Source organism: Leptodactylus fuscus, chromosome 9 (assembly GCF_031893055.1).
Source record: "Leptodactylus fuscus isolate aLepFus1 chromosome 9, aLepFus1.hap2, whole genome shotgun sequence".
Taxonomy (NCBI): domain Eukaryota; kingdom Metazoa; phylum Chordata; class Amphibia; order Anura; family Leptodactylidae; genus Leptodactylus; species Leptodactylus fuscus.
In genome coordinates, this window is record NC_134273.1 from 39,407,218 (window position 1) to 39,435,025 (window position 27,808).

General features: G+C 41.2%; 2 protein-coding genes across 9 annotated transcripts in view; one reads left to right on the forward strand and one right to left on the reverse strand.

The window, feature by feature from the left end:
• Nucleotides 1-27,808, reverse strand: part of CENPP (centromere protein P) — a 193,562-nt gene that overhangs the window by 32,720 nt on the left and 133,034 nt on the right. The gene's annotated exons all lie outside the window — the stretch shown is intronic.
• The window catches only part of ECM2 (extracellular matrix protein 2), a 30,274-nt gene continuing 12,079 nt past the window's right edge, over nt 9,614-27,808 (forward strand). The window contains exons 1-8 of one of the 4 annotated variants that reach the window (XM_075286827.1): nt 9,618-9,732; nt 10,325-10,759; nt 13,617-13,921; nt 18,120-18,308; nt 22,623-23,312; nt 23,916-24,031; nt 25,378-25,513; nt 26,467-26,624. In XM_075286827.1, the coding sequence (XP_075142928.1) occupies nt 13,633-13,921; nt 18,120-18,308; nt 22,623-23,312; nt 23,916-24,031; nt 25,378-25,513; nt 26,467-26,624 (1,578 nt within the window). In that variant the 5' untranslated portion in view covers nt 9,618-9,732; nt 10,325-10,759; nt 13,617-13,632. Of the gene's footprint in view, nt 9,733-10,324; nt 10,760-13,616; nt 13,922-18,119; nt 18,309-22,622; nt 23,313-23,915; nt 24,032-25,377; nt 25,514-26,466; nt 26,625-27,808 lie in introns of all 4 variants that reach the window. The other 3 variants (XM_075286826.1, XM_075286829.1, XM_075286828.1) reach the window with 3 other exon arrangements.

Below are 27,808 nucleotides of genomic sequence, written 5' to 3' on the forward strand. Positions count from 1 at the left end.
TACTTGCACACATGGTAGGGCAGAACTGAGCTTGAATATGGGGAGTTTTAGGATTAACTGTCTGCTGAACAACTGTGTATGGCCACCTCAACACCAAATGAAAGATCAATCTCAGTCTCCACTGAGGTTTTTGTTCTTTTAGATTACTGGAAATGGTATTATCGAAAAGTAGGCACATTTGTGATCCACAGCAACTCAGCCATGAAGTGTCGGCAGACCACATAGTTACAGATCAGAATCTCGGAATGCACATACAGTAGAGCATAAAAGTTGCCAATATTCATCTAACTGGATGACTGCAGAGCTCCAGACCCCTTCTGGCATTAATATCAGTACAAAAACTCTGTGCCAGGAGTTTCATGTGATGGGTTTACATGGCTGAACAGCTGCATGCAAGCCTTACATCACCGAGCACAATACCAAGAATCAGATGGAGTAATATGAAGCACATCGCCACCAGACTCTGGATCAGTGGAAACTTGTTCTGTGGAGTGACAAATCGCACTTCTTTGTCTGGAAGTCTGTTGGACCAGTTTGGGTTTGGCAGATACCAAGACAACATTATCTGTCTGACTGCAATGTGCCAATTGTAAAGTTTGGTGGAGGAGGGATAATGCTATGGGCTTGTTTTTCAGGGGCTGACCTAGGTATCTTAGTTCCAAAAATTGCAAATCTTAATGCTTCAGCATACCAAGAAATTTTGAAGAATTGTATGCATTCAAGTATGTGAGAACAGTTTGTGGGAGGCTGTTTTGTTTTCCAGCATGACCGTGCCCCAGTGTGCAAAGAAAAGTCCATAAAGGTATGGTTGGGGAAACTTGGTGTGGACTGAGCCACACTGACCCCTGACCTCAACCCCATCAAACTCTTTTGGGATGAACTAAAATGAGGACTGTGAGCCAGACTCGTCTTGGGAAAATTTGACAGACGCTCCAAAATCTTGTAGGAACCCTTTCCTGAAGTGTGGAACCTGTTTTGCATGCAAAGGGGGAATCAACTCCATGTTAATGCCTATGGATTTAGGATGGAATGTCATAAAAGTTCTCAAAGGTGTAATGTGTAGGCATCCATATAGTGTTTGTGCAATTGCTCCGATCATGGGCATACGTTCCGTCAGTGGTTATACAATGGAGACAGGAGCATTTGAAGGGGATTATATAAGGCAAGGATAAATAGTGAAGATCAGCATGTCAGACAGCATTCATTACCCTTCTCTTTTCTGCTATGCTGCCAGACTAGTTGCATGTTTTTATTTAAAGTGTGGTCAGTGAAATATGAACGGGAAATGCCGGAATTTCTCTGCTAAACACCAGGAGAAATGATTATACGGATGTATTATTTTACAAGTTTTACCAATTGCAACTCCTCCAGACATCATGGCTACATGGAACATTTCAGTCATGAAACTATAGCAGGAAAAATTGTTCCCCAAGGCAGAAAAACTTGTCGTATCAGGTATATGAGTGTAAGAATTGTTCTTTTAAAAAAGAATAGAAAATATGTTACATAAACCTGGATGTTTCCAGTTCTCTAGTAAGTGCTGCAGAAGCAATGGTATTGAATAAGCAAGTGAGAAAGGTGTGAATACTTCTAACGTTGGGGCAATGTGGGGCTGGTGATCAGCTGAGCGCCTTGCCAGCTCATTTTTATAGGGAATCTGCCACGTGAAATATGCCGTTTAATCCTCAGGCAGCCTGTTATACAGCAAGAGGAGCTGAGTAGACTGATATATAATGTTGTGGAAAAAAAATTCAGTATAGCTTATCAGGAGTCCATTGAAATATTTGCTATGTGTTGAAAAGTCAAGGAGGCGGTCCTATCAGTGATTGACAGCTGTCTCTGTCTGCAAAGTCATAGCAGGGAGTCCAGAACAGCTCCAGACCTACTCCCACAAAGCAGTATGCGCATACACAATTGCTTGGCTATCCTGATCAAAAAAAATTGGAGACCATGAAGGTGCTAAAAAGTTGAGGGGGATGGATCCTCAACATGGAGGCACCCTACAAATCCTACCCAAATAAAAGGGGGTGGAGGATGTGGAGAACTTCCTGAGAACAAAGTGTAAGCAGTATGATAGACATAAATGTCATTTGACTCCTCTCACCTAAAACTACTCCCTCTTAGGAACAAGATCTACCACCAGCTCAGGGGGACCACAATCAGTAGGCCCTGTATGCCAACATACAGAATGAACCAGGCAGGTCGTTTTTTATTTCAATGACTTTGTGAAGCAGCTTAATATGAACAATGTGGGCCTGAGCCTCAGATTACTATCCCATACCTCCCAACTTTTAAAAGACAAAAAGAAGGACAAAATGAGGAGGCAGAAAATTTTGCTCCACCCACTTCTAAATTGATTCCACCCATTCCCATACAGTTTTCTTTAGATACACCCTGCACCCCACATATCTCCCCCCCAAGTACACCCTGCACCCCACAGTACACCCATGCACCCCAAATCTCCCCCCACAGTACACTCATGCACCCCACATTCCCCCCAGTACATCTGGCACCCCACATCCCCCCCACAGTACACCCTGCACCTCATATCACTCCCCTCACCCCACATCTCTCCCCCACACAGTACACCCTGCACCCCACATCTTTCCCCCACACAGTACACCTGCACCCCACATCTTTCCCCCCCACAGTACACCCTGCACCCCACATCTTTCCCCCACACAGTACACCCTGCATCGTACATCTCCCCCTACACAGTACACCCTGCATCGCACATCTCCCCCTACACAGTACACCCTGCACCCCACCGCTGTCCCCCACACAGTACACCCTGCACCCCACCGCTGTCCCCCACACAGTACACCCTGCATCGCACATCTCCCCCTACACAATACACCCTGCATCGCACATCTCCCCCTACACAGTACACCCTGCACCCCACATCTTTCCCCCACACAGTACACCCTACATCGCATATCTCTCCCTAACAGTCCACCCTGCATCCCACAGCTCCCCTCCACAGTACCGTAGACCCAACATCTCTCCATCCTCCTCCACTGCATGGGATACAACTTTTCTTCTTACACGCTTACCCAGTTACGTGACTAGAGAATACCATGTGATCGTCTGATGTCAGAAAGGTCCTTCTATGTACAGTTTTTAGCCTTTACCTGGGACAACAGCCTGTGGCGATCGTGGTAAAGTTTAACAAGCAACAAACACTTTAACAAACACTTCAAGGGCATAGCGGGACAAGCGGTAAGCTGTCCAGGATGCCGGGACAGCAGTGTAAAATCAGGACTGTCCCGCCGAAGCCGGAACAGTTGGGAGCTATGCTGTCCTCACTTCCAAAGTGGGAAAATTATCATCTGGTCCCTTTTAAGTAAAGAGTTTGAAAGGGACAGTTTTTGCATGTGTGTGTTCCTCATATATGGCCTTTCAGAGGGAATCAGTGGCTCTTGCCACTGAGTAGAGGTTAGCTGAAACGTGTGGTGAAGAAGGCAAGGAAATTTACAGAGAGTAAATAACATCAGGAACTATCGGTCCCTACGAAGAAAGTAGCGAGGGATACATTGATGCAGATTATCAGACCATTTGATTATAGATCAAATGAGGTGAGACAGATGTTAACAAGTCACTGGGACATCCTCTTGATGGATCCAGAATTGCAAGTGATGATACCAACTAGACTGCTGATCACTTTCTAACAGGGTATTAACCTTAGAGATAGATTTAACAGATAAATGGCTGTGTGCAAACCTAAGGAGACATACCGTATTTTTCGGACTATAAGACGCACTGGACTATAAGACGCACCTAGGTTTTAGAGGAGGAAAATAGGGAAAAAAAATTTTGAAGCAAAAACTGGTAAAATATTTAATATATGGGAGTTGTAGTTTTGCAACAGCTGCAAGGCCACATTGACAGGTGACCCTGCAGCTGTACGGGGACGCATAGAGTGTTTTTTTTGCGGGGCCAGCTGTACTTTTTAGTTATACCATTTTGGGGGATATCTATTGCTTAGATCACCTTGTATTGAAAAAAAAACAGGAGGTGATTTAGAACTTTTATTTATTTCATATTTTTAAAGCTTTTTTTTTTTTTTTTTTTTACTACTTTATTCCCTCCGGGGGCTTGAACCTGCGGTCACTTGATCGCAAGTCCCATAGACGGCAATACAACTGTATTGCCGTCTATGGGACATTCTGTCTATTAGTATTACGGCTGGTCATAGAGACCAGCCGCAATACTAATACAGCCGTGACAGGCCGGGGAGCCTCATTAGGCTCCCGGCTGTCACCCGAACAGGTCGGCTCCTGCGATATCGCCGCGCAGGAGCCGGCCTGCAACTTTACAGGTACGGGGCTGGTGGGGACCGGCCCTGGGGAGAAGGGGCCACGGATACTGACCCGGCATCCGCTGTACTAGAGAGGCGGATGCTGGCACGGAATAGACGCCGGGGCCTGAGACATCGCTGCCCTGCCCTGCATGAAGCCAGCGGCAGGGGCACGGAGGAGCGGAATAGCATCACTCCTCCCGCTGCTGGCTTCATGCAGGGCAGAGGAGCGCAGCGATGTCTCAGGCCCCGGCACCTGTAATGGCGTCTATCACTTGCCGGCTTCCGCCTCTCTTACAGCGGATGCCAGGCGCCACCTTCAGACTATAAGACGCACCCTTCTTTTCCCCAAAAATTTTGGGGAAAAAAAGTGCGTCTTATAGTCCGAAAAATACGGTAGTTACAAAGCACTCAGGAATGTACTGATGCCTTACTTGCAAGGTAAATTGATGAGACAAGGAAAAAATCTTCAGAGTGCTATCTGGCAGTCTGATGGAAGAGTCTGGGTTTGGCGGATGCCAGTAGAACGTTACCTGTCTGAGCTTGATGAAGAAGGGATAGTGCTGTGGAGTTGTTCTAGGCCCCAGTAAGTTTCAGTGAGGGAAATGTTAACAGGGTGTTTTGGGCTGAAAACATTGATGACTTATGCAAAGGATAGGTCATCATTAACATCAAATTGGGATGGATTTGATACCCGGACACCCCTGCACAGACAATAGAGCTTCCTAAAAAATACAAAAGAAAAAGAGACACCGAGCGCCAATATGGTGTAGTAATCCCAGCGATCAGGTGGTAGTTAGACCAAATTGAGGCCTCTTACCTTGACGTGTTGTGATGAGTCACAACACCAAATACACATAGATATGGAAACATGGCGACAGCAGCTGTTCCCTTGCGTCAGCCAAAGCACACAGGTCATTACAGGTCCTGTGAGCAGACGGCTGCTATACCCAAGGAGTTTTATATGCACTTGAGAAAGGGCTACCCGCCCGAAACGCGTCGTGCTTGAGTGTCAATAAATTTCTTGAAGAATACTGGTCCGATTGATGGTTTGTGTGCGCTTCACCCCGTTCCTCTGCTACCTGATTGGTCTCAAACCCTGAGGGACTTCTGTCTATAATAGAGCTTCCTGCTCCATTATGGGTGGTTATGCTGGTGTTTTATGTATTTTGAAGCTAGAAAATGTCTGACCTCACAAATGCTCTTCCAGATAAAGAGTATAATAATTCCACACATAAATCCCCAAATCTTGTAGTGGCGGTTTTAGCTGTAAAGAGTAGACCATCCCCATATTAATTCCTATAAATATAGAATGTTATAATATAAATGTTCCTGTATGTGTCATGTGTAGGTATCCTAATACGTTTGTCCATATAGTATATTTCTGACTGTAGCTTGTATAATTTAGGTTTTATATTAACTGTATTGTTGAACGGTTTCTGACTCCTTACCACAGAATCTATGAGTATGGGAACAGTTTAAGGGAGGCGTTATCAAATGCTTATGGGACAAAGAAAAAACAAGGCAATTTTTGTAAAACATACGTGGAGACCTTCCAATGGTTGACTTACAATTATGGTGAACATGGGATGTCATCAGACTGAATAAAACATTTTTTCTCTGCGTGGAGCTATTGGTTGTTTCCAAATGCCACATGAGGACAGTATAACAAATACAACAATTGAGCTAAAAACAGTGGAAAATACAATGGTACGCTCGTTTTGTCACAACATATGCTACCATTTATGGATTTCTCTGACTTTGTCAGCAAATTTTACAATGATAGGGATTGAAAAAGAAAGTATAAAGACAAGCCCTGGCTCATTGATGAAAGGAAACCGTGATTTCAGAGACTTTACTTTATATTGAACAGCAAAACTGAAGAAAGATGTCATCTCCAATATAATTGTATAGCAAAGTCGCCCCATTATTATCACATCAGGCTGGATTTGAAGTCTAAGTATAGTGTTCAAATCAAAGGAGAGCAATGTGCTCAAGGATTAACTCTACAGGACTTTTATAGAATTTCTATTGGTGTTGTCCTTATGGTACCTATGGTAAGTCCACACATGACTATGTACACTGTGGATAGAAAATCCTCAATATATTACATAACCAGCAAAATGATCACATTTTAATAAATCGTTTTTAACATGATTGCTTTAATTTTAATAAATCTTATCCACACTCTGCAGGAAAAAACCTGCAGAAATGATCATTTAGGCCCATGGGACGATCTGCAGCTCTAAAAGCGCTGTGGGAAAAAGCACGGAGGCATCCGCAGACTTTTTGTTACAATTATATCTACGAGAAAGCCACCGGCGTTTCCATAGATATAATTGACATGCTGCGATTTCCAAAAACGCGCCAGTTTTGGAAATCGCAGCGTGTCCACGCTGTGGTTTTAAATGCATAGTGGGCATTAGCACTAGCAGTTACTGTAAAACACTGCAGGCAAATTGTGGCGTTTCTGGCCCGTGGGGCCCCGGCCTTAATGCTGTACCTTTTCACAGTGGAAAATGAAATGCATTGGATAAATTATACAGCAAATCTGCTACCGATTTTGGCACCACCAGGTGACCATCTAATACCTAACGTTCGTAACAACAAACAACTTTTCATTTTCTGTCACCATTTGTGCCATTAATACCTTTTGTAATATAGTTTATTAAAGGGGTTGTCCCATCTCAAGGATCCTATCTATACTACTAGCTTATGTGGATTCAAGAGCTTTCCTAAATATATTGCTTCAGCAAAACTGCTTTGTTTGGCCGCTATCTGAGATTCTTCACTTCATTGTTTACACTGCGTCTCCATAACCACAGACCTGGGGATGATCTTATCTCTCTGCCCAGGAAAAGTGACGTAGCTCCCTGCTCTCAGGAGGGGAGGAGGAGCTGAGTGCTCAGAGTGAGCTTGTATTTCTGAGCTGTAGAGCTCCTCCAGTTATCAGTTGGCTAATTGAATTTTGCTGATAAGGGTTGAGACAGGGAGACTGTTACCTCTGTATGTAAACACAGACCTAAATTTCAGTTTATTGCAAGCTGACTCTTGGTCCTGCAGCATGTAAGTTTGTTTTTCTCTCCCACCCCGTGTAGTATAATAGTGAAACCCCGCCCACCAATTTACTGAGAAAACCAGGAAGTGAACAGAGCATACTGCCTGCAAGTTGGTGAACAGGCGAGGTGGGAAAACCAAATTTTTAACTTTTTTTCTTGTGAAATCCTGCAGTTCTCTTTTCTTCCCATCGCTTCTCTTAAGCGTTGTAAACGGCTTCTCATTGTGTACTGTGATCCCAAAAGGTGAGGGAGTTGTTTCAATATCTCAGGCATTACAAAACAGTGAAACCTAACTTGCTTCTGGTGTCATATAAAGAGGAGATTCTCAGATTTTACATGACACCAGGTTGCATTTCTACTTGTATTATATTTAGAGATCTCACTAGTTGAAAATACAGTCAAGATTGGTAGCAGCTGCAACTACATAGCAATATCCAAATCCTGAAAGTGTTTTCAACCAGTGATATCTCTGTAAATAGTATAACTGCAACCATAGTGTCATGAAAGCATATGTAGCATCAGTCCAACATTGGCCCCACTAGCCCCTTTGAGTCAGAGCCCGCCAGGGGATTCACCTACTTCCTATGGGCCAATCTGAGCCTACCCAAGATATAACTGTTCGAAAGGACCCCATCCTCATTTTCCCTGCATCACATAAACACATGCTTGTACACCTTACACAGTGATAAGCAGGGTGCAGCTCTTAATACAAAAGCAAGGGAAAGAATAAAGAAACGTAGGATTTCACAGAAAGGAAACAAAATACTATAAAACGTACTAATGAGTTTAGTTACACTTTAATACTTTGGTTCCCATAAAAGAGATGTTGGACAACACATTGCTCCTCTTTTCACATTACAAACACATGCACTCTCAAATGGAGTAAGCATGCATGTTTATGGGGAGTTAGTTCAGAATAAATGAATGTGAAACCGGCTGCAGACCTTAAATAGCTGAGCTTGCATTCGGGCCAACAGCTATTAAAAATGTGTGGCCAGTTTAAGGGGTGAAACAATAAAAAAAAGCCTATTTTTATGACGTTTTAGTTAAAAAGAGTTGGATATTTTGTCTTCCTAAAACCTTTGGATTTTTTCAGTTTTCATCTACAAGTGGGAAGTTGATGGAGTGTCCAAGTCTATATACACCATGTGAGTAGTGCCAAGCTTTTCTTTTTCATTCAAGTGATATTATTACAAATCCTCTCACACGTGACAGCATGATGTATAAATTGGAACGTTTGCCATATGGTATTGTGGCCTCTAAATCCTTGCTTTTATGACTGAAAAGGTGACGACACTGACAAAGACAGCAGCCACTATGGGTCTATCTGACATGGTCCTGACACTTATTTATGTGTATAGTAAGCCTCACCCCACATTTCCCATATCCAGTCGTCTACAAGACGGATTTTACTTGTTTTAGTGGGAATTTTCCTACAGTTTTTGTTGACTTCAGACAGACTTCCTGCTAGCAGCGATTCCAAATTAGAAGTTATAAACCAGGCACCTTTTGTACTACATTCCTTCCAATACACATCAAGTTGCAGCTGGATAATTCTACCAAAAACAAAAAAACCTGATTTCCTCTTCATTTTATACTCCAGACCCAACACATTAACCTATAAAAGCCTGTGTTTTGGTTACTGTAATGGAAAATCCTGTAAAAATAAAATAGTAAGACTTGAATGTCATGAGAACACAGTAAACGCGATGAATCTGGTCCATGTTTTGTATCATTTCAGTAAGCTAACCAGAACAGCTTGTGTGTACAGGAGGTTTAAACCTTGAGATCTCAAGAAATCCCTGCCCCTCTACTTGCGGTTGGCTCGCCACTAGTGGTCTCGGGACTAGTCTCATATTACTCACTGCTGATTATAGTTTGTAGTCTTTTGCGAGAGACAATCAGACAACTTACAATAAAGTTTGCTCCGATAGCAAGGCTTATATATGTGGCATTACTATTCTGCCTGTATGGTAATAAATCAGCTAGGCTGCAATGCATAATGTGAAGCCTCTATACGCAGTGCATGTATGGTTAGGTCATTAATGCTATGTGTATTCTAAATATATGATACCAAACCTCCATATTTCCTCTAGTGCTGACATTCCCCAGAATCGCTCATTATGGATCCACAGGCTATTAATTAGCAAAAGGCAGATTATCAAGACGGCAATAACCTCTGTATTGGTGAGACTCCAGAACAGCCGGCTGGGAAAAAATTCTCAAACACAGAAGGCTGAGTACCCTGCAGTGAAACTGCTCTGAGCGCAGCTGTCACATCCGAAGCGGAGCAGACACCAGGTCTGCTAAATCCCCAAACAAGTCAGCAGAAACTTCGCAGAGGGAGTTGGCCTGCGTGCAGCCTCAGAGCTTGTGGTAACGTACTAATGTCCATTCCCACTACCAAACACCACTGCAACTTGGATTTTGTTTTGTAAAGATGCTTCGCTATTTATTCAGTGCTCTATTTCAGGATACCATTACTTTGACTTTGCAAATTCTAATACCAGAGGCATATTGCCTAAGTACGTAATGCTAGAAAGACGACTATTTATACCGAATGAAGGATGAAGACAAAAAGGATACGTAGATGTCTACGTGTATACAATGTACAATGACTGTTTTAAGCCATTCCTTACTATTGGGTTGATATAAATAGCAGGGTATTATTCAGTAGGACCCTGAGCAGGTGTATATAACCTGATAGTACGGCAGCTGGAACTTAGCACCTGTCTCTTGGTGCTGCAGGGAATGCATTAGATTTATGGACGCTATGGCAGTTTTACACATAGATAATAACAGTAAATAGCTGCCATTGCTGCTTTAATGACAAAAATGCTTCTCTCCTAAGGACCCACGAATAGCTGAAACAATCTTTAGTATGTCTGAGAACTGAATGTACTCTTTTTTTTTAACCACTTGCTGAAACGTTTCCAGTTGAGGTTGGATTTTCTCATTTTTTTTTCAGGGTTCTGCCCGAAATATAAATTCAGAGCTCAATCATAACACCTGGAAGCGGTTAGGAGTTTGTGTATACTTGCCGTGGGATTGGATTAACAGCAAATGTAACCAGAGGCCCTTTAAAAAAGACCTTATACGTATCTTGCCTATGTAAGCACTTTATTTCAATTTCTGTTCCCAGCTGTGCCCTGTCAGCCAGAGGACCAAATGCATTGTACTGCTTCCTCCTTCCACTGCTCGCAAAGCTTCTAATCTCGCTTACTAAGTGTACAGACTGATTCATCATAGTCTATAGAGAACCCCCACCACCCCCCAGCATTTCACAGGTCCAAACACGATTCAATATGATCAAAGCACTATCAACTTTGTATAAAGATAGCAGCCTGTTCTGTTCTCATCTTGCAACTGGAAACAAAGACAGAATCTAAGTATACATTTCCAGGTTAACTAAATACATAGACACTAATACTCCATGTGCACTGTGCAGAGGAAGGTCTTTCACTACTGAACCTCGCTTGTTTACAGGCATTTTCGTCATATTTGTAGTCACCAATAAGACAGACTAAGTGGCTAATCCTACTGGTAAGTGTAATTATACAGGTCGATCTATGATATTGGCAGTGGTACTTATGATAGTATTGGATCTATGTAGCTTAAATACATATTATTTCTTGTTTTGTATGGAATATTTTGCAGTATTTGAGGCAGTGTCGTTTGTAATTGAGTACTGATTGTCATGGGGCTTGAGATGTATTGGGTAGTGGCTCTGGTTCTTGTGCCTTATATATTAAAGGGGTTGTACCGGAATTAGAAATGTATGGTCTATCCTTAGAGTGGTCCATAAATATCTGATCAGTGGGGGTATAACAGTTGATCTCCGCACAGACCAGCTCTACAGGGCTGCTTCCCACACTCGTACTATAGGATCATACTATGGTCTGTGAATTGTAATTGTATATTATGTTATACATAGCTCCCAACCGTCCCGCATCAGGCGGAACAGGCCTGATTTTAGACTGCTGTCCCACATGGCTTGCTGCATGTCCCTCTCTGCCCCTGAAGTGTTTTGCTTATTAACAAACTTTCCCCCGATCACCATCCGCTCTTATAACAGTTAAAAGGTTGTAACTGGGACAAGAGCGGGTGATAAGGGGAAAGTCTGACTACTGTACTCAGAAGGACCTGTGTGACATCAGAAGGTCACGCGACTAGGTAGGTTTGTATCCCGTGCAGTGCAGGAAGAGATGGAGAGATGTGTGGTCTAAGGGGGGATCTGAGATGCAGAGTGGACTGTGTGTGGGGGAGAGATGTGGGGTGCAGGGTGTACTGTGGGGGTATGTGGGGTGCAAGGTTGACTGTGGGTGGGGGTAGAGGTTTTGAGTGTATGAGTGTACTGTGGGGGGAGAGATGTGGGGTGCAGTGTGTACTGTGTGAGGGGAGATGTGGGGTCCAGGGTGTACTGTGGGGGGATGTGGGGTGCACATCCCTCTTTCTGTCCTTGAAAAGTTGGGAGGTATGATGCTATATAATACACATCACAGATGTGTACATAATACAAACCATGGATCTAAGCAGTAACGAAACCATGATATGGGACTGTCCACATAGGATAGAGATATAGGATACCAGACTTTGTATCTGTCAGGAATAAAATATGCTATTGAGCACTGAATTCTGCTAATCTGAATTTTCTACATAAATGTATGCTTTACCAGCTACTTAAAGGTAGCCATACACATTGGGCTGTAGTAGGTGAAAATCTATTATTTCAACCGTAACAAACATTTAAACATCAACATTTGTCATTGCCTGGACAGAAGTCAGCCATGTTTGCAACCAATAATCTATCCTTGAAAGAATGTTCTCCCATATGGATGGTTGGTATCCTATTTCCAATGTCATTGAATGTGTGTGACTAGTTTGAAAGACTGTTGGGGCCCGTTCACACTGTAAAATTTAACACTAATTGTGGGGCATACTCTATTTCAAAATGACAAAATTCCACCCCGATTCTGCCTTCCGTTGTTTTTAACTATGGCACTGAAAAAAATAAGCTTTTAGCTTCACCTTGCTGTGGATTCTGCAGAGTCCATAGCACGAGTCACTGCTGGTTAAGCTCATTCATCTGAGTCTAAGCATGTAAAAGGTGGCAGGATACCAGAGGGGCAGAAATGGAAGAGGAATTTGAGGCAAAAGTCCACCTCAAATTCCTCCAGCATTTCCGCTGCCTGAATAGATCTGAAATAGTCAATAGGGTATATAATGCATATAGTTCACCAAAACAACAGTTCACCAGATGATCACTACTCCAACAATTGTTCAGCCATCCACTCATTTCTAGCTAATGTCTATGACCATCCTAAGGCTCTAATAGACACAGAAAACATGGCAGCACTGACCAACTATTCTATGTGTAAGGTGGTCTCCCGGCTTCTACAGATAACGTTGTTCAGAGGAAGGAACAATTGGGTATGATAAAGCTTACTAGGCCCAATGCTTTGTACCCCTGTAAAGGGTGTCTGTTAACGGTCTCTCCCTGATAAGAACATAAGCATACTTGGTGAATCCATGTGTATGTGTATGGAGGAGTCGGTACGAATAGCTTCTGGCTGACAGCAAAAAACTTCAAGGAAATCAAGCAGACCAAATTTATAAGGCAATGGGATCTTTTGCTTCCCATTTGGACCCGTCATAGCATCCTGACTTCTGTTCTAAACACCTCCTCTGCCCCTACTGCCTGTCCTGTGTAAGCTCAGCTTTAGGAAAGAAGAGCTAAGATTTTACGTTAGGAAATTTCAGAATACTGGAGGATCTATTAAGGATCTTGTGCTGCATAACATTTAGAAGTATTGCAGCATAATATCCTAGTGCTGTTTACATTCCCAGGACCTCTGGCTGACTGCCCAGTAATTCCTGACCTTCCACCCTATTAAGTCAAAATACAGACTCCCTTTATGAAGCCCTGAGGCAGTGCCCTGCAGATAAGGTACTGAAGAGTCGCATGAAGCCTGTAGGTCACTGGTTGAGTTCCCTGTGGTTTACAAGCACAAACATAGTTACTTAAGAAGTAATAATTAAATATAGAGCACCCACTGAATACATATGAAAGAGGTAAAAGACCAATAACTGTTACGTAACTCAACACCATCTGAAGGCTATATTCACATCTGTTCACGCAGCCAAAGACACCGATATTACCTGCTTACTACAACTAAAGGACAGATATAGATGTACATAAAACATGTAGAAAACATGCCGATCTTTCCACTAATCTTTAGGTTGTACATATTTCCTCCTAGGCTATAATTGAAGAAAATGAGGCCTTATACAGTGATATGTATCATTCTAGTGATTTTCATGTTCACTGTATGGGCTCAAGAAGATCGATCCACTCCAAAGCAACAAAAGTGGAAAAATCAGCAAAGACGTAGAAGAGTTCCTATAAGTAGTGCAAGGAGAAGGCAAAAACTGATCCAACCGTCACCGATCCCCGTTCCTACTGCATCATTTGTTCCGGTCTACAATGGAGATGATACTATAGTGCACATCCTTCAAGCCGTTTTAGGAGTTAGTGAGCAAGCCCCAAGCTACAACATTTTACCAGGTATGAGGTCATTAAAAGGAATGTATTGCCATTTTGTAAATTTATTTATTAAAACCAGTTAGTGAAATATATTACTTTTTATTTTCTGAGTAGTAAGAATACTCGCGGCTTCGCTCGCGGAAAATATGTTAAATTGTTGGTTATGCTAAAGTAAATTTTCTGTGTCACATGGATATTGACATTTTCAGAGATACAGTAAATCTTTTTTTTCCCCACTTTAAATTTTTATTATATTGGGCTTTTCCTAATTTGTCATAACATTGATATTGAGCATCTCGCTTCTTTTTCCGGGAGCCGGAACAAAACAGCTCCCCGAAAAAAGAACTGACCATCTCTCATTGAAATCAATACGGATACAGCCTCAAAATGTTGACCAAAAAACCCCGTGTGAAGTTTCCGTTATGCCAAGGCCCCACGGACCAGAAACGCCGCAATTTTCGGTGTTTTACAGTACTTGCACTCCCATCAACAATCCCATCCCCACTTTGCAGAAAAAATCGCAGCACAGACACGCTGTGATTTCCATAACGGTTGCGGTTTTGAAAGTCGCAGAATGTCAATTATATCTACGGAAACACCGGTGGCTTCCCCATAGATATAATTGTAACAGAAAGTCTGCGGAGGAAAACTCCATGAACTTTCTGTTCAAAACGCTGCGAGAAGAAACGCGATGCGTTCACACTGTGGTTGTTCCCACAGTGCTTTAGCGCTGCGTTTCCGGCCCGTGCTTTAAAGTCATAGCAAATGCAAGACGGAATGGGAACTGCAGACACTTAAAATTGAAGGGCATGTCACATGGAAGCAACACCTGACACTGATAAGAGATATAATAGGAGGAATAGTAAATACAGAGCAGCCCTCACACAGAATTAGGGTCCATTCACACGGAGGAAAATGAAGCTGTATTTGGCGCTGAATTTTCAGAGCTGAAAAAAGCCTCCCATTGATTTCAATGGATTTGGCAAGATTTTTTTTCCACTTGCGTAATTTTCCGCTAGCTGAAAATTCAGCGCCAAATACAGCACTCTTAGGGTCCATTCACACTGAGTTTTTTGGCACTGATTTTGACACTGACTCTGCGTCAGAATTCACATGGAAAAAATTCTATGGGATCCACTCACTTTATTTCTCCACTTGCGGAAAAAAAAAGCTTCTTTCAGGCGCACGGAAAAACTCTAGCGTTTTTTTTTTAAAGGTTCATACATTGTTCTGGAGGAAATTAAACAAAAACAAAAAAAAGACTCGAAAAAATGCTCCAAAAACCACTTAAAAAAACATTTCTTAATTCCTGAAGCGGATTTTTTCCTCGCCAAAAAACTCAGTTCTAGCAGAAAAAAGAACCCATTGAAGTCCATTGAGGAGGTTTTTTTTTTTCCAGCGCTGAAATTTCACACCAAATTCCTCACCATTTTCCTCTGTGTGAATGGACTCTTACTATGACCCGAAGGAGCTGACATCTCAGTAATGAAACCCGCCTCACAGGCAGACTTGTGGAGTTGCCCATAGCAACCAATCAGAGCTCAGCTTTCACTTTACCTCAGCAGCTTCAGTGATGAAATTTCTCTGTATAATAAGCAATAATGACAATCGTACTATCCGGCAGTTTTCGTCTGACCAATATTGCTGCTCAGTAAGGCTGCTTGCACACTAGTCTGAAGGAATTGTTGACAAACAAGGTTTTAGCCAATGGTTATTGAAGAGTTACAGTATGAGCACCTTGACGCGTGACTGCAGGAGCAATAACAAATGAAATAAAAATTGGCAAAGTGTACATATTCTTTAAAAATTGAGAACTGTAAGCAGAATATGCTGACAGCTGCCATTTTTTTCAATGAGGAAGCAAAAACAAAGACCATTTGAGTGTGTAGTAACAATAATGATAGAATTTTATATTTGCCGTACTTTACTCTTTTGGTCACTTTATGATTCTGCTAAAATGTGAAAAGTGGTCATCTAAGTTAGATTATTATTTGACACTGCCATTTAAAGGTTTACAAACCTTTCCTGTCTCCCATTAAAAAGAAGCGAACTCTAATTCGTAAAACCACATAACAACTTAGAGACCCCAATAAAGAATAGATTTCATTGTACAATGATGACTTCAACAAATTACAAAGCACTGTTGCTTTGGAAATTATAGGATGGAGATACTGATAGAGAGTTGAGAAACCTAAAAATCACATTACGTGTCCCCTGTGGTTGTGAAACGCAATGGCAAAAATGAGCAAAAGACATTGGTAACTTTGTTAGCTTCCATGAGGCTAATTCATAAATTAGATAGCATCAATGTAAGATATGGGGCTCACCGACCGCAAAACGGCATTACACACTCCAAATGACCCACTGGCTAAATTATATAGGGTCAGCTGTCAACTGGAAATTGCATAGCTAGCTAAAGAAGGGAAGTGCACGGGGTTCGGGCAACACTTCATATAGCATGGCACAGCAAAGTAGTTTGTTCCTGAGGCAACCTTAGTCAAGCCATCTTGGCACTGCCACGTATCTGGTATACTGGTACTGTGCATGTGTATATGTACACACACACACACACACACACACACACACACGTTTTAAGCTCACCTTTCTGGGATCAAACATGGTGGTTTAGACATGGCCGTGCCCTGGGTGCACCAAACTGTTTATTAGCATGCAGATGAAAACCCAATCTTCTCGGCACCAAGATTCAGTTTTGAGACTGTCAGCACCAAAAACAGCATATGCGTGATTTAGAATTAATTTTGGTGCTAGCCATACACAATAGATGTTTATCTGCAAAACCCACCATTTTACATGGGTTCTGCTGACCTGCTAATGTATATAATGACCTTCCAAATCTCCCCAAAAACAGTGAGATAAGCTGCTCCCCTCTACCGTTCCAGTAACCATGCATTGCTGAGGGGGGTTAAGCAGTATAAATTGTATGGTTGGCTTTGCAGGACCAAAGAAAAAAAATGGCCCAATCTGTGATGCAAATGTCAGGTCATCTTGAAGAATAACCCTATAAGAAATATTGGTTTAAAATAGAAAAAAAATCTATAAATTTCATTGTCATATACAGCATTAATTAAAACCATATACAGAGACTAGGAATACACTATTGTGTCATGGACTCAAAATAGATTTTGGAACTTTACTGCAGTCCACCACAAAACCCGCAACAAAGAGTATAAAATAATGACAATAAAATAACAGAGAATATTTTCATAACAGTTGCAAAGTAGAAGAAGCTTATAACTGATCTCATAATGGCAAGAAATACTGTAACTTGTTTAAAACAATGTATTTTACAGTACTAGTGTAGGTAAGATAATAAGTCACATGAGAGATGTTTACTTAATCTGCTGTTATCAGATCTTGTGTATAGGAGTCTGCAGATGGGATTTCACCAAGTCTGAACCTTTGTTCTTGCTGGAGATAATCCGCGCCGAGTAGAGGTGACTAGCAACGATTCATTTCTTTTTACCCGTTGAAGGAACTAACATGCAGCTTCAATTCTGATCTATGGTTCAGTTGCCCTAAGTCTTGGGGTCTCCTGATTTGTCTACAGGCACTTGCAAGTGCTTCATATTCCCTCTGGAGGGAATTATTCCCTCTGTAGTTATTTGGTACGGATTTGATGCGAGATCCGTGTCAAAATCTGGGTCAAAAAACCACCTCCCATTGAATTTAATGGGAGCCGGCCATTTCCTGTTTCCGCGAGCGTTATTAAAAGAAGCGACCTGCCCAATCTTGACGCAAATTCCGTGGTGGAAACCGCCGTGGCGTCCGTGTCAAGACAGTCTCTCCGAACTAGGCCAATTCATTTGGGCCTAATCCAGAGCGGAAAGCCGCAACTGTGAGAAGCCGCGACAGGCACATTTTGGTCCAGACCAAATAACTACATGTGTACTATCCCTAACCATGATTGACATTTTCAGACTCTAGCCTGCTCCTCATGCACTTGAAGACTGATCTGCATATCCATATAAAGATGATTACTTCTGAATTGCTTTATCAGTTTGTGTACACAAAAGGTTGTCTACGCTGCTATTAAAGATCCCTATTATTGGTTTGGGAAATCTTCTGGACCTGACAGACTCCCTTTAAGCTTTAAATTAAACAAATGCAATGAATATAGCATACAGTCTAAACTGACATGGTCTAAAAGCATTTATTTTTTTTGTTGTAATGGGAATAATTTTACTTTTCTTTCTTTTAGGGAAGAAAGGTCACTGCATGGTAAATGGCATAGCAATGTATGATAAGGCAGTGTGGTCCCCGAAGCCTTGTGTGACCTGCATGTGCTCTAATGGGAATGAGCTATGTGATGAAACGGTGTGCCCGCTTCTTACGTGTCTGAAGACGGAGACCTCCAGTGGTGAATGCTGTCCAGTGTGCAGTCAGACTGGTATGGAATAATTCACATTATCTAACAGCAGGTGACCCGCTTTTGCACTAAATTACCACGTTGACGGTCTAATGTCTAACATTTAACACCGACACTTAATAGTCGGATAAGTTTCACTTCAGTTAGTCAACAAAAAATGGGGCTTTTTCTTTTTAAATATTACATTTAATATATAGAATATTAAATATAAAAATCAATACGCTAAATGTCAAGGACCTGATGCTCAATAATACCATCTGTCCCATGTTAAATAGGTCTTTTGGAAAATGCCACCCCCTTAATTTTTGGTATGAAATTCCACTGAATCCAAAATGTTGCATTTTAGGCGATTCTTCTTTTTTTTTAGCTCTCCTGTGCAGACATACTAAGTCAGTCTGGTGGTTATTTTTTTGCAAGGAAATTGATAGCTAAATACTGTCTCTCTGAGAATGCCACTACTATAGGGGAATGGTTGAGTATTACTTAGAAGAATGTGAAGTGAATATTTCCTAAATCAAGGGGTAATACATTTTCCTTCCGTGAGTTTTGGGATCCATGAATTATGCAGAAAGGGAAGCAGATGGCAGTCTGTATTATATGGTTGTCTCTGACCAGGGCTCATTCAGTCTTGTACCACCACCTTATTGCCAAAGTCCTGAGCCTCTCATAACCGCAAAGGCCACAGTGACCACAGCGGTCGCTGGAGAGCGTCTGGATTAGTTTCTCACTGTATAGACATGTTTAATGAATGGATAACTTTATACATGGTGGAAATAGAGGATCTGGAGACTCTATATCATCTGCACTGTAGCTGAACAATTGGCCTCCCAAGTGCGATCAGTCAACTAGTGATATATTTGTGCTTTGGAATAGGGCTGTCCTCTGGAGAGGAGAAGGTTTGGTAAATTGTGGCATTCAAACCCTTTGTGAAACTGTCCAGGCCACAAAGCTGCTCAAACAGCACAGAGGGAGAAGCCTCTGGCTGCAATGGGACCATTCGGTTGTCTCCTGAAAGTAGTCAAAGGGTGTGAGCACCAACACCAAGGGGTCAATAATTTCTGCCTGGTCCCACCAATCAGGGGCACAACTTGAGGGGGTTTAGAGGGTTCAGTCGCAGCAGGGCCCAGGAACCATAGGGGGCCCTTAAGCATTGGAATCAGTATTGAGATTGCAGCTTCCATCTGGCCCATAAGCCAAGGAGACCCACAGATTACCCTAACCACACTAAAGTGGATTAAACGCTTTAGCACCTGTAACCATCACTATCAAGAATTCACTGTAGGGATGAGATAGGGGATCCCGTACAAAATATTGCATCGGGCCCACAAGACTTTAATTGTGCCACTGCCACCAACGATCAGTTTCAGTCCATAACCTAGATCAAGATCTCTGGTATTGTGGGATTATAGATTCTTTTTTTCCCATTTATTAAGCAGAGTGTGAAATTTGTGAAACAATACAAAATAGCTGAATAAAGTATACTATAGGTTGAGGTGGCTGGCATTCCTTCTGTACCCCAACATCTGCTGTCACGGGAAAGGTTCCCCTATACAATACATAGTTGGCTGAACCCATTCAAATTTGCGTGTTCAATCAATACATATCTAATGTGTATGTCCTGCTTTAGTAAGGGTCACCATATTCCATGGTCTATGATTTCCTGTTTAGAATTGTTCAGGTTTTTTTCCCCACAAAATCACAGAAATATAGGTGACACTATTTGCTGACTAAAACTATAATAATAATAATAATAATAATAATAATAATAATAATAATAATAATTAGGCTCTTCTTATGAAAAGGTATTTTTACAGCTGCTTGATCATTTCTAATACCTTCTCATTATCATACCTGTTAACACACATATAACATTTTGGCATGATACTCGCACTTACATATACATACATGCAAAGCCAATGGAAAGGCTTCACTGAGAAGTTATGGTTTATGAAGCTAAAAAAAGAAAAACTAATTGGTTTTAATGTATGCTGGAAAAATGATAAACTATATAACACCATTGACATTACTTCCCACAAACTATCAGCACGGTAGGCATGTGCCCAAGGATCAACACAACAATTAAAGGGAAAATGTAACATGCTTATGACAGCTGTAAATAATGGGGAGATTTATTACTTCCCTTACTGTTTGGTTTTTGACTTTTTGCAACAAAAAATTGCAGCAATTGGCATTTTAATGTTAACTTTTCTGAAAAGTGGACGGGACATGGCTTGAGGAGGTTGCACCTGATTTATAAGGAGGCGTGCGCCTGTGATCTTGATAAATTTCCCTACTATGTGTATTCTTAACTTATTTAAAGTAGAAAAAAGAAAGGTTTATGGAAAAGGGTTGTTAAAGGAAGACAATTCTTTGTATGTGTTACTTGCGGAATGGGTGAAATCTAAGGCACAGGACTTTCTGAGTCTATAGGCTCATAAGATCAGGTAAATACACTACTAGCCATATGGTTAAAGTGTATCTAAACTTTTGATTTCCAGGCAACATTTGTGACATTAATAAATATTGTAAAATCCTTTATGGAAAGGGGTTGTCCAGAAATTTCAGGACTCAGGAAGGAGTTGAAACATAAAAAAAAAAAAAAAAATCATACTAACATGTCCCCGATGCTCTGGTGTCCTCCACCACTGAATAGTTCAATGTGAGAGACATCACCAGTTCCTTTCCTGTAGCCGTGGAGGCCACTGATTGGCCACAGCGGACACGTGTGGTGCAAGACTTCTGCTGACACGTGCTGGGTGGTGTTGGACACCTTCCCCAGCTTTCTCCCTGAGTCCTGAAGTTTTCAGGCAACCCTTTTTAACAGATTTTGTCTCCTTTTTGTGAAATCTCTAGTTGGAATTCACTATCTGTCCATTATGTATTATTTGCCTTGCTTATCTCACTGGCTTCTCACTGGAATATGGACTCTAATAAAGCAGGTAAACTGAGTCAAGGGTAGATCATTGGTAAAACTTAAATCTCGGCCATAAAATGTAGAACAGTGATCTTGGTGTCATCTGAAAGATGAGGTTCTTCAGTTTTATCTGGATTTTTAGAGATATCAGTTAAAAACATAGTTGGGATTAGTAACAGCTGCATATAAATATCCCAATCCCGAATGTGTCTGTAGATGATCCTATCTATAAAAACAATAAAGGTAAAATTTCAACTGACTGAGATGTAACTTTTCAAAGTGACCCCCCCCCCTTTTTCTCGACTCACTCTTTTTTGCTTTATTGCAGACCCTTCACCTGTACTCTTATGCAGAGGCCAGTGAGAGAAACAAGGCAAAGAATACACAGGGGGTAGAGAACAAATTTCAGTGCAGGATTTCATAGAAAGGAACCAAAACCAGTTAATAAAGTATATTAGGAGATTTCTAAATGTCACAAAATTTGCCAGAAAATCAAAAGGTGCTTGAGGATTTAGGTATGCTTTAACTTAAATCTAAAGTCATTGACAGAAATTACACGAGGGCTAACAAGGGAATTCTAGGATTACAAGTTAATTGCGCAGTTTTACTGTGAGAGACAGCTTGCTCTGTAGGAGTAAGTTCAGACAGAGTTTTTTTTCCAGGCAGACTTTTGAGGCAGAATCGGCCTCCCAACTCTCCCATTCATTTTAGTGGGGGTCATGCAGATTTCTTAGATATTTTTCAGCTTGAAGGGAAAAAAGCATCATGATTTATCTTTGGGCAGATTTGACATTGCAAAGCCCATTGAAATAAATAGGAGGTGGAAAAAAAATGCTAGTGGTTTTCTGCATCCCATTGATTTCAATGGGCTTCACAAGTTATAATCTGCCTGACGATAGGCCATGACACTTCAGCTTTCCTCTATAGAGAGAAAAACTGCTACTGACTCCCAATGAAATGAATAGGAGAGATGGGAGGCATTTACTGAGACTGATTCAGCCTCAAAATCCATCAGTAAAAACCTTAGTATGAACATACTCTATGAGTGTGCGTAGGTGTATGAGTAGGGCTCCAAAGCCCAAAATTGAACATGGATATTAAAATACAAGCTATATTGAATCTTATTCTATAAAACTACTGTATATCTGCTCGGCTCCTCTGGCTCTATAACATGCTGCCTGCAGATTGCAACACATATTAAACTTGACAGGCTCCTTGTTGTAATACACAGAATACATTGCCTTCTGTTAGATCTGACAATAATAATATCATGTATAAGCAAAATTTAATTTAGCTTGCTTCAAAGAATGAGCATACTAAGCTGGGTTTGTGGGAACAATGTTAAAATATACTAACCCACCGTCTGATCTATTACTATATTCTTTCATTTTCTTTTCATTTGGGTCACCATACTATTTAAGCTCTTAACAGTATTTCAGTGGACAATGTACTTGAATTGTCTGGTGATTCTCCAGAACCAATTGAACCCAAAGATAGCGTCCTAATGAAATCACCCCATACTCAAGAAGAAATGGATGAGCTACTTAAGAAGGAAGAAAAAAATCATAAGAAAGAAAGACCAAAGGGAAAAGTACTGATCAAGAAAAAGAAAAAAGGGAAGAAAATGCTCCAGAAAGACAATACAATAAAATCTGAGACAAATGAGGAGGAAGAGCGCAGCCAGGAAGAAAGAAGAAAAGCATATGAAGAGGAAGAACTGAGGATTGAGGAGGAAGAGAGGCGCAAGCGAGAAGAAGAAAAGAAGAAAAAAGAGGAGGAAAGGAGAAAAAAGGAAGAAGAAGATAGGAGAGAAGCAGAAGTGAACCGGTTAGCAATGGAACGAAAACAAAGAGAAAGAGAGATACTGGGTTTAGAAGAAGATGAGGATGACGATGATGAAGAAGATGACGATCACGACTACAACTTAAGAGGAGATGTGTTCAGAGTACCAAGGAGACGTGTTCCAGGTTCCCGTCGGCCTACAGACATTCATCACCCTCCATTACCTCCTGGATGCTTCATCTCAGAAATTACAGTTAGCTGCTCCAATGCTAAACTCACAGGTGTACCTCCAATATCTGACCCCGACGTGAAGAGCTTGGACCTTCTAGGTAAGCACTGCCAAATGTTTACTTTACTAGCAGAGGGTATATGTGCAGTGAGAGAGATATTTAGGGGACAGTCTTGTAGAAATCCTACAGAGCACATCAGGATGATCTACTGCTGACCTGCATTATCTTCTTGTGAAAACCAACTGAGGGAGCAGAGCTGAGCCAAAGGGGAAAGGTTTAGCCATCATTTATCCTTCAGACTGGGTACTGCAGGGAGGCCACTACTGCTATAGTCAGTTGTCTTACAGCCAGAAACAGGACAGTAAGGAGCAGCTAGGGAGGCATGGCAGATATCCCTGACACACAAGTTTTTTTATTTTAATATTTATTTCTCAGTTTTAACTACAATATGAGACAAGGGAAAAGATGAGATAAAGGGAGAAAGAGCTTTGTGAAAAGACTTGAAACAAATACTTAAAGAGGTTTCCAGGATTAGAAAAGAAATGAATGAGACTGAGCTGCAATATGGCCATGTGACCAAAGGAAGTGATGTCGCTGCCTGGGCAGAGGAAGTGGTGCTCTTTCTGAATTAAAGAAGCCATGTTTTCTAATCCTGGATAGCCCCTTTCAAGACATTAACAAACCTCTCTTATTATACTTTAGGAAACTTTATCACCTCCATTCCTAAGGAGGCATTTAATGGAATGCCAAATCTAGAAAGGATTGATCTCAGCAAGAACAAACTTATGTCTACGGGTATAGATCCACTTGCATTTAAGGTAGGTTAACAGATCATACGAAAACATAAAGAGGACCTTTCATGTCCTTGGACACATGTGGTTTTATATACCACTAGAAAGCAGATAGTGCACTGAACTCAGTGCACTGATGGCTTTCCTGTTAAGTTTCCCGGTGGAAGAGCTATTGGTCCATTTAGCGATAGCTCTTCACTGTCAGAAGGACGTTCCTAACAGTCTTGCTGGGAACACCCCTCCTGACAGTACTGTATGTAGCGCTATACTGTGAGGGGGCATTCCTTACCACACAGCCATGACGCTGAGCAGTGAGAAACGCCCCTCCCCCCCAGTACTAGTCTATGGACAAATACTGTCGGGGGGAAGGGGGGGGGGGGGGCGTTCCTCACCACTCAGCATCATCAAGAAATCCTGTAATGTTATTATGTTTATTTCTGTGGCTGCTTTCCTCCTTCCTTTACTGTGTGTTTTATCACTAATGTGTGTCTCCACTTCTCTTCCTCCAGTAGTTCCCTCTTCCCCTCTTCGTAGACCTTTATATTAGAGGTAACTTGATCTATGTGTAAGGCTGACAGTCCATCTCCTCTCCTATGGGTTTTGTAAGAGATAATAGGCTGTAAAAGTAGATGGAGACAGAAGTCCTACCTGTTCTCATACTATACCGCAAATGAACCCCCTGCACCCCCACAAGTTAAAAATAGGGCTGTAAATGCATTGCCATGGCAGTCGGTGTCTGATTAAGCATCCCAGCAAACCATTATTAACCCGCTATTAGAAGGCAAGTACTTTACTCCACAAAGTGTATCTATGATCAGAATATTGCACAGTCTATTTCCCTCCTGGGGCAAGAAAAAAATAAAATGTTTAAAACATTTTCTTTAAAAGAAATTAAATAAAACCAAAATTTTTGCATGTACATAGGTATATTTCTACTCCAATTAAAGCCCCTACATGATACTATAATTTGTTTGGCAGGCCTTTAGGGAGTCAATAGGATATATTACAATACTGTATACAATATATTTTAGTTTCTTATGATCACTTGTACTATTCATTTATGAAAAGATGTGTTGTTAATGGAAACATTAAAACAAAATATCATAAAAAGAAATGGAAGAATAGCCATGGTGTAATTTTTTTTTCCTTTCCACATTCACAGTAGGCTTCCATCTATGTATGAAAGAGACTTATGATCTATAGCTTGAATCAATGATACATGTAATGATGTATTGACTGTAAAAAGTGGAGCTGTCACATGGATTTCCTGAAGAACAGTCATGCTAAATACATTAGCTTGCGCTCTAGTCATGTAACTGTATACCGGGATCCAGGTGACATGCTCAGACACAAATTCCTGTTTTGCTTCAAAGCCACTGAAGAATTTGAAACGTCTGTATTTGGATGGAAATCTCCTTGACCAGATCCCACAGGAGCTACCATCAACTTTAGAGGAACTTAAACTAAATGAAAATAAACTTAGCAGTCTTGAAGAAGATAGCCTAAAAGGTAATTTAGTGTCCTTGTGTACAGTATTCCATTGGAAGATTTGGAAGATTTTTGTGTTTTTTTTTTTCCCTGGAAAATATAAGTTTCTAAAGCTAGGAGATGTTTATATTAAAGAGGACCTTTCATGGATTTGGGCACATGCAGTGTTATATACTGCTAGAAAGCTGACAGTGTGCTGAATTCAGCGTACTGTCGGCTTTCTCGATCTGTGCCCCGGGTGAAGAGCTATTGGTCCTGGTACCGTAGCTCTTTACAGTCAGAAGGGAGTTTCTGACAGTCTGTCAGGAACGTCCTTCACAGCAGCGCCTATCGCGCTGTACAGTGTGACCGGGGAGGAACGTCCCCTCCCCTCCTGATGATACTCGTCTATGGACGAGCACTGTGGAGCAGAGGGAGGAGGCATTCCCCCCCCCCCGCTCACACTGTACAGCGCTACAGAGCTATCGGTGCCGGTACCGATAGCTCTTCACCCAGGGCACAGATCGGGAAAGCATACAGTGCGCCGACTTCAGCGCACTGTTGGCTTTCCAGCGGTATATAGAACTGCCTGTGCCCAAATCCATGAAAGGTCCTCTTTAAACGACACAATTTTCTTCACAGAAATATACTGGGGTAGATTTATTAAGGTGTTTATGAAGGTTTAGTATAAGAAACATGCCGATTCTCTAAAGCCCCTGTACTACTTTTTCCAACATATCATAGCTTTCACAGCCACTTTATTGAGTTGACAAGCATATCCAGAGAAAACATGAGCTAAAAGAGAAGTTGGCAAGGTAAAAGTGAACACTAAGTACCCTTACAGTCTCTAACTGTACCAAACAAACAAATCTAATTAAAATATTTTAAGAATAAAAGAAAATAATGTAGAAAGAAGGGGTGGATTTTAATAGGCACCATTCCTACATTTTAGACTGGGAGAACTTAGTAACTTTGCAATCATTTCTACAATTTAGATCTGAAGAACTTGGTAACTTTGGAACTGGAAGGCAACCAGCTGAGTGAAGCCAATGTCAGCCCCTTATTCTTCAAACCTCTGCAGCATGTGACTTATCTGCGCCTGGCTAGAAATAAATTCCGGACGATACCACAAGGGCTTCCAGCATCTATTGAGGTATTCAATCCACCAATGGTCTGTTCACTGACTTTTAAAGCTAGTTGTTTTAGTTCTCCACATACAAATTCTCATTACGCTGGGGTCTCACATGGCGTAAACACTGCGGTTTGTCTGCAGCGTTTTAAACTCACTGTAAAGTTGAAGGGATTCTAATGAATCCCATCCACACATTAAAGAAAAGTACGCACAGTGGAAATACTGTCATTTACAAAACCGTCACGGTTTTGGAAATTGCAGCATGTCATCTATGCTTAGAGAATTGCTGGCGGTTACCCTATAAGTATAATGGAAGCAGAACCGTCTGTGAAAAGCGCTGTAGGAAAAACCACAATGCATTGCGCCACGGCTTTTCATGCAGCGCTTTTTTGCTGCGGCCCGCTACGTGGGGCCTTAGCCTAATAGGGTTGTCCAAAGAAAAGAAAAATTCTGAAGACCTATCAGTTGATATTGCAAAAAGACTTTGGGGTTGGCCATACGTTTGTAATAGTGCATGTTGTCCATCAGACCAATATCGAGAGGCAAATGTTACTGTTTGTATAATAAAAAATGGAATAATTTCTCAATATACTTTGTGTATTAATTCCTCACAGTTCTCTAGTGTCCCAGTGTGTGTGTAATAGCTGTGTAAAGACAAGGACTCTCGCTGTCTGCCATTCACATCTCATTATTCTCACAGACAAATTTTGATGGATGAATAATCCCAATATATAATATAATATAAAAATTCAACTTTCATTGAATCTGATTAAAACTTTCCCAAATATATAAAATACTAGCAGTATAGCAGTAACCTCAATAAAAAATAGTCTTTTGAAGTGACAAAATATATCCTGAATTCATGTCTCAGTGCTGCTATAATGCGTATACCTTTGAGGTATGTGTTTGGGGAATTTTTTAATCAGATTCAATAAAAGTTGAGTTTTATATTATATTATACCATTCACATCACAGATTGAACTTCAGTGTATCGGATCGATTTAGAAGATGCAAACAGAGGGCCATCAGTTTTTTTTGTCAGACACAAAGCACGGTCCATTAGGCTTTCATGATCAACAAAAAGAAACAGATCTCTAATTTTTGGCATCTATTAAATGGATCCGCAAAACAGATTTTGAAGATGTGATGTTAAAGCTATTGACTGAAATCCATATGTAATATAAAGCTGTATATCACAGAGCTCA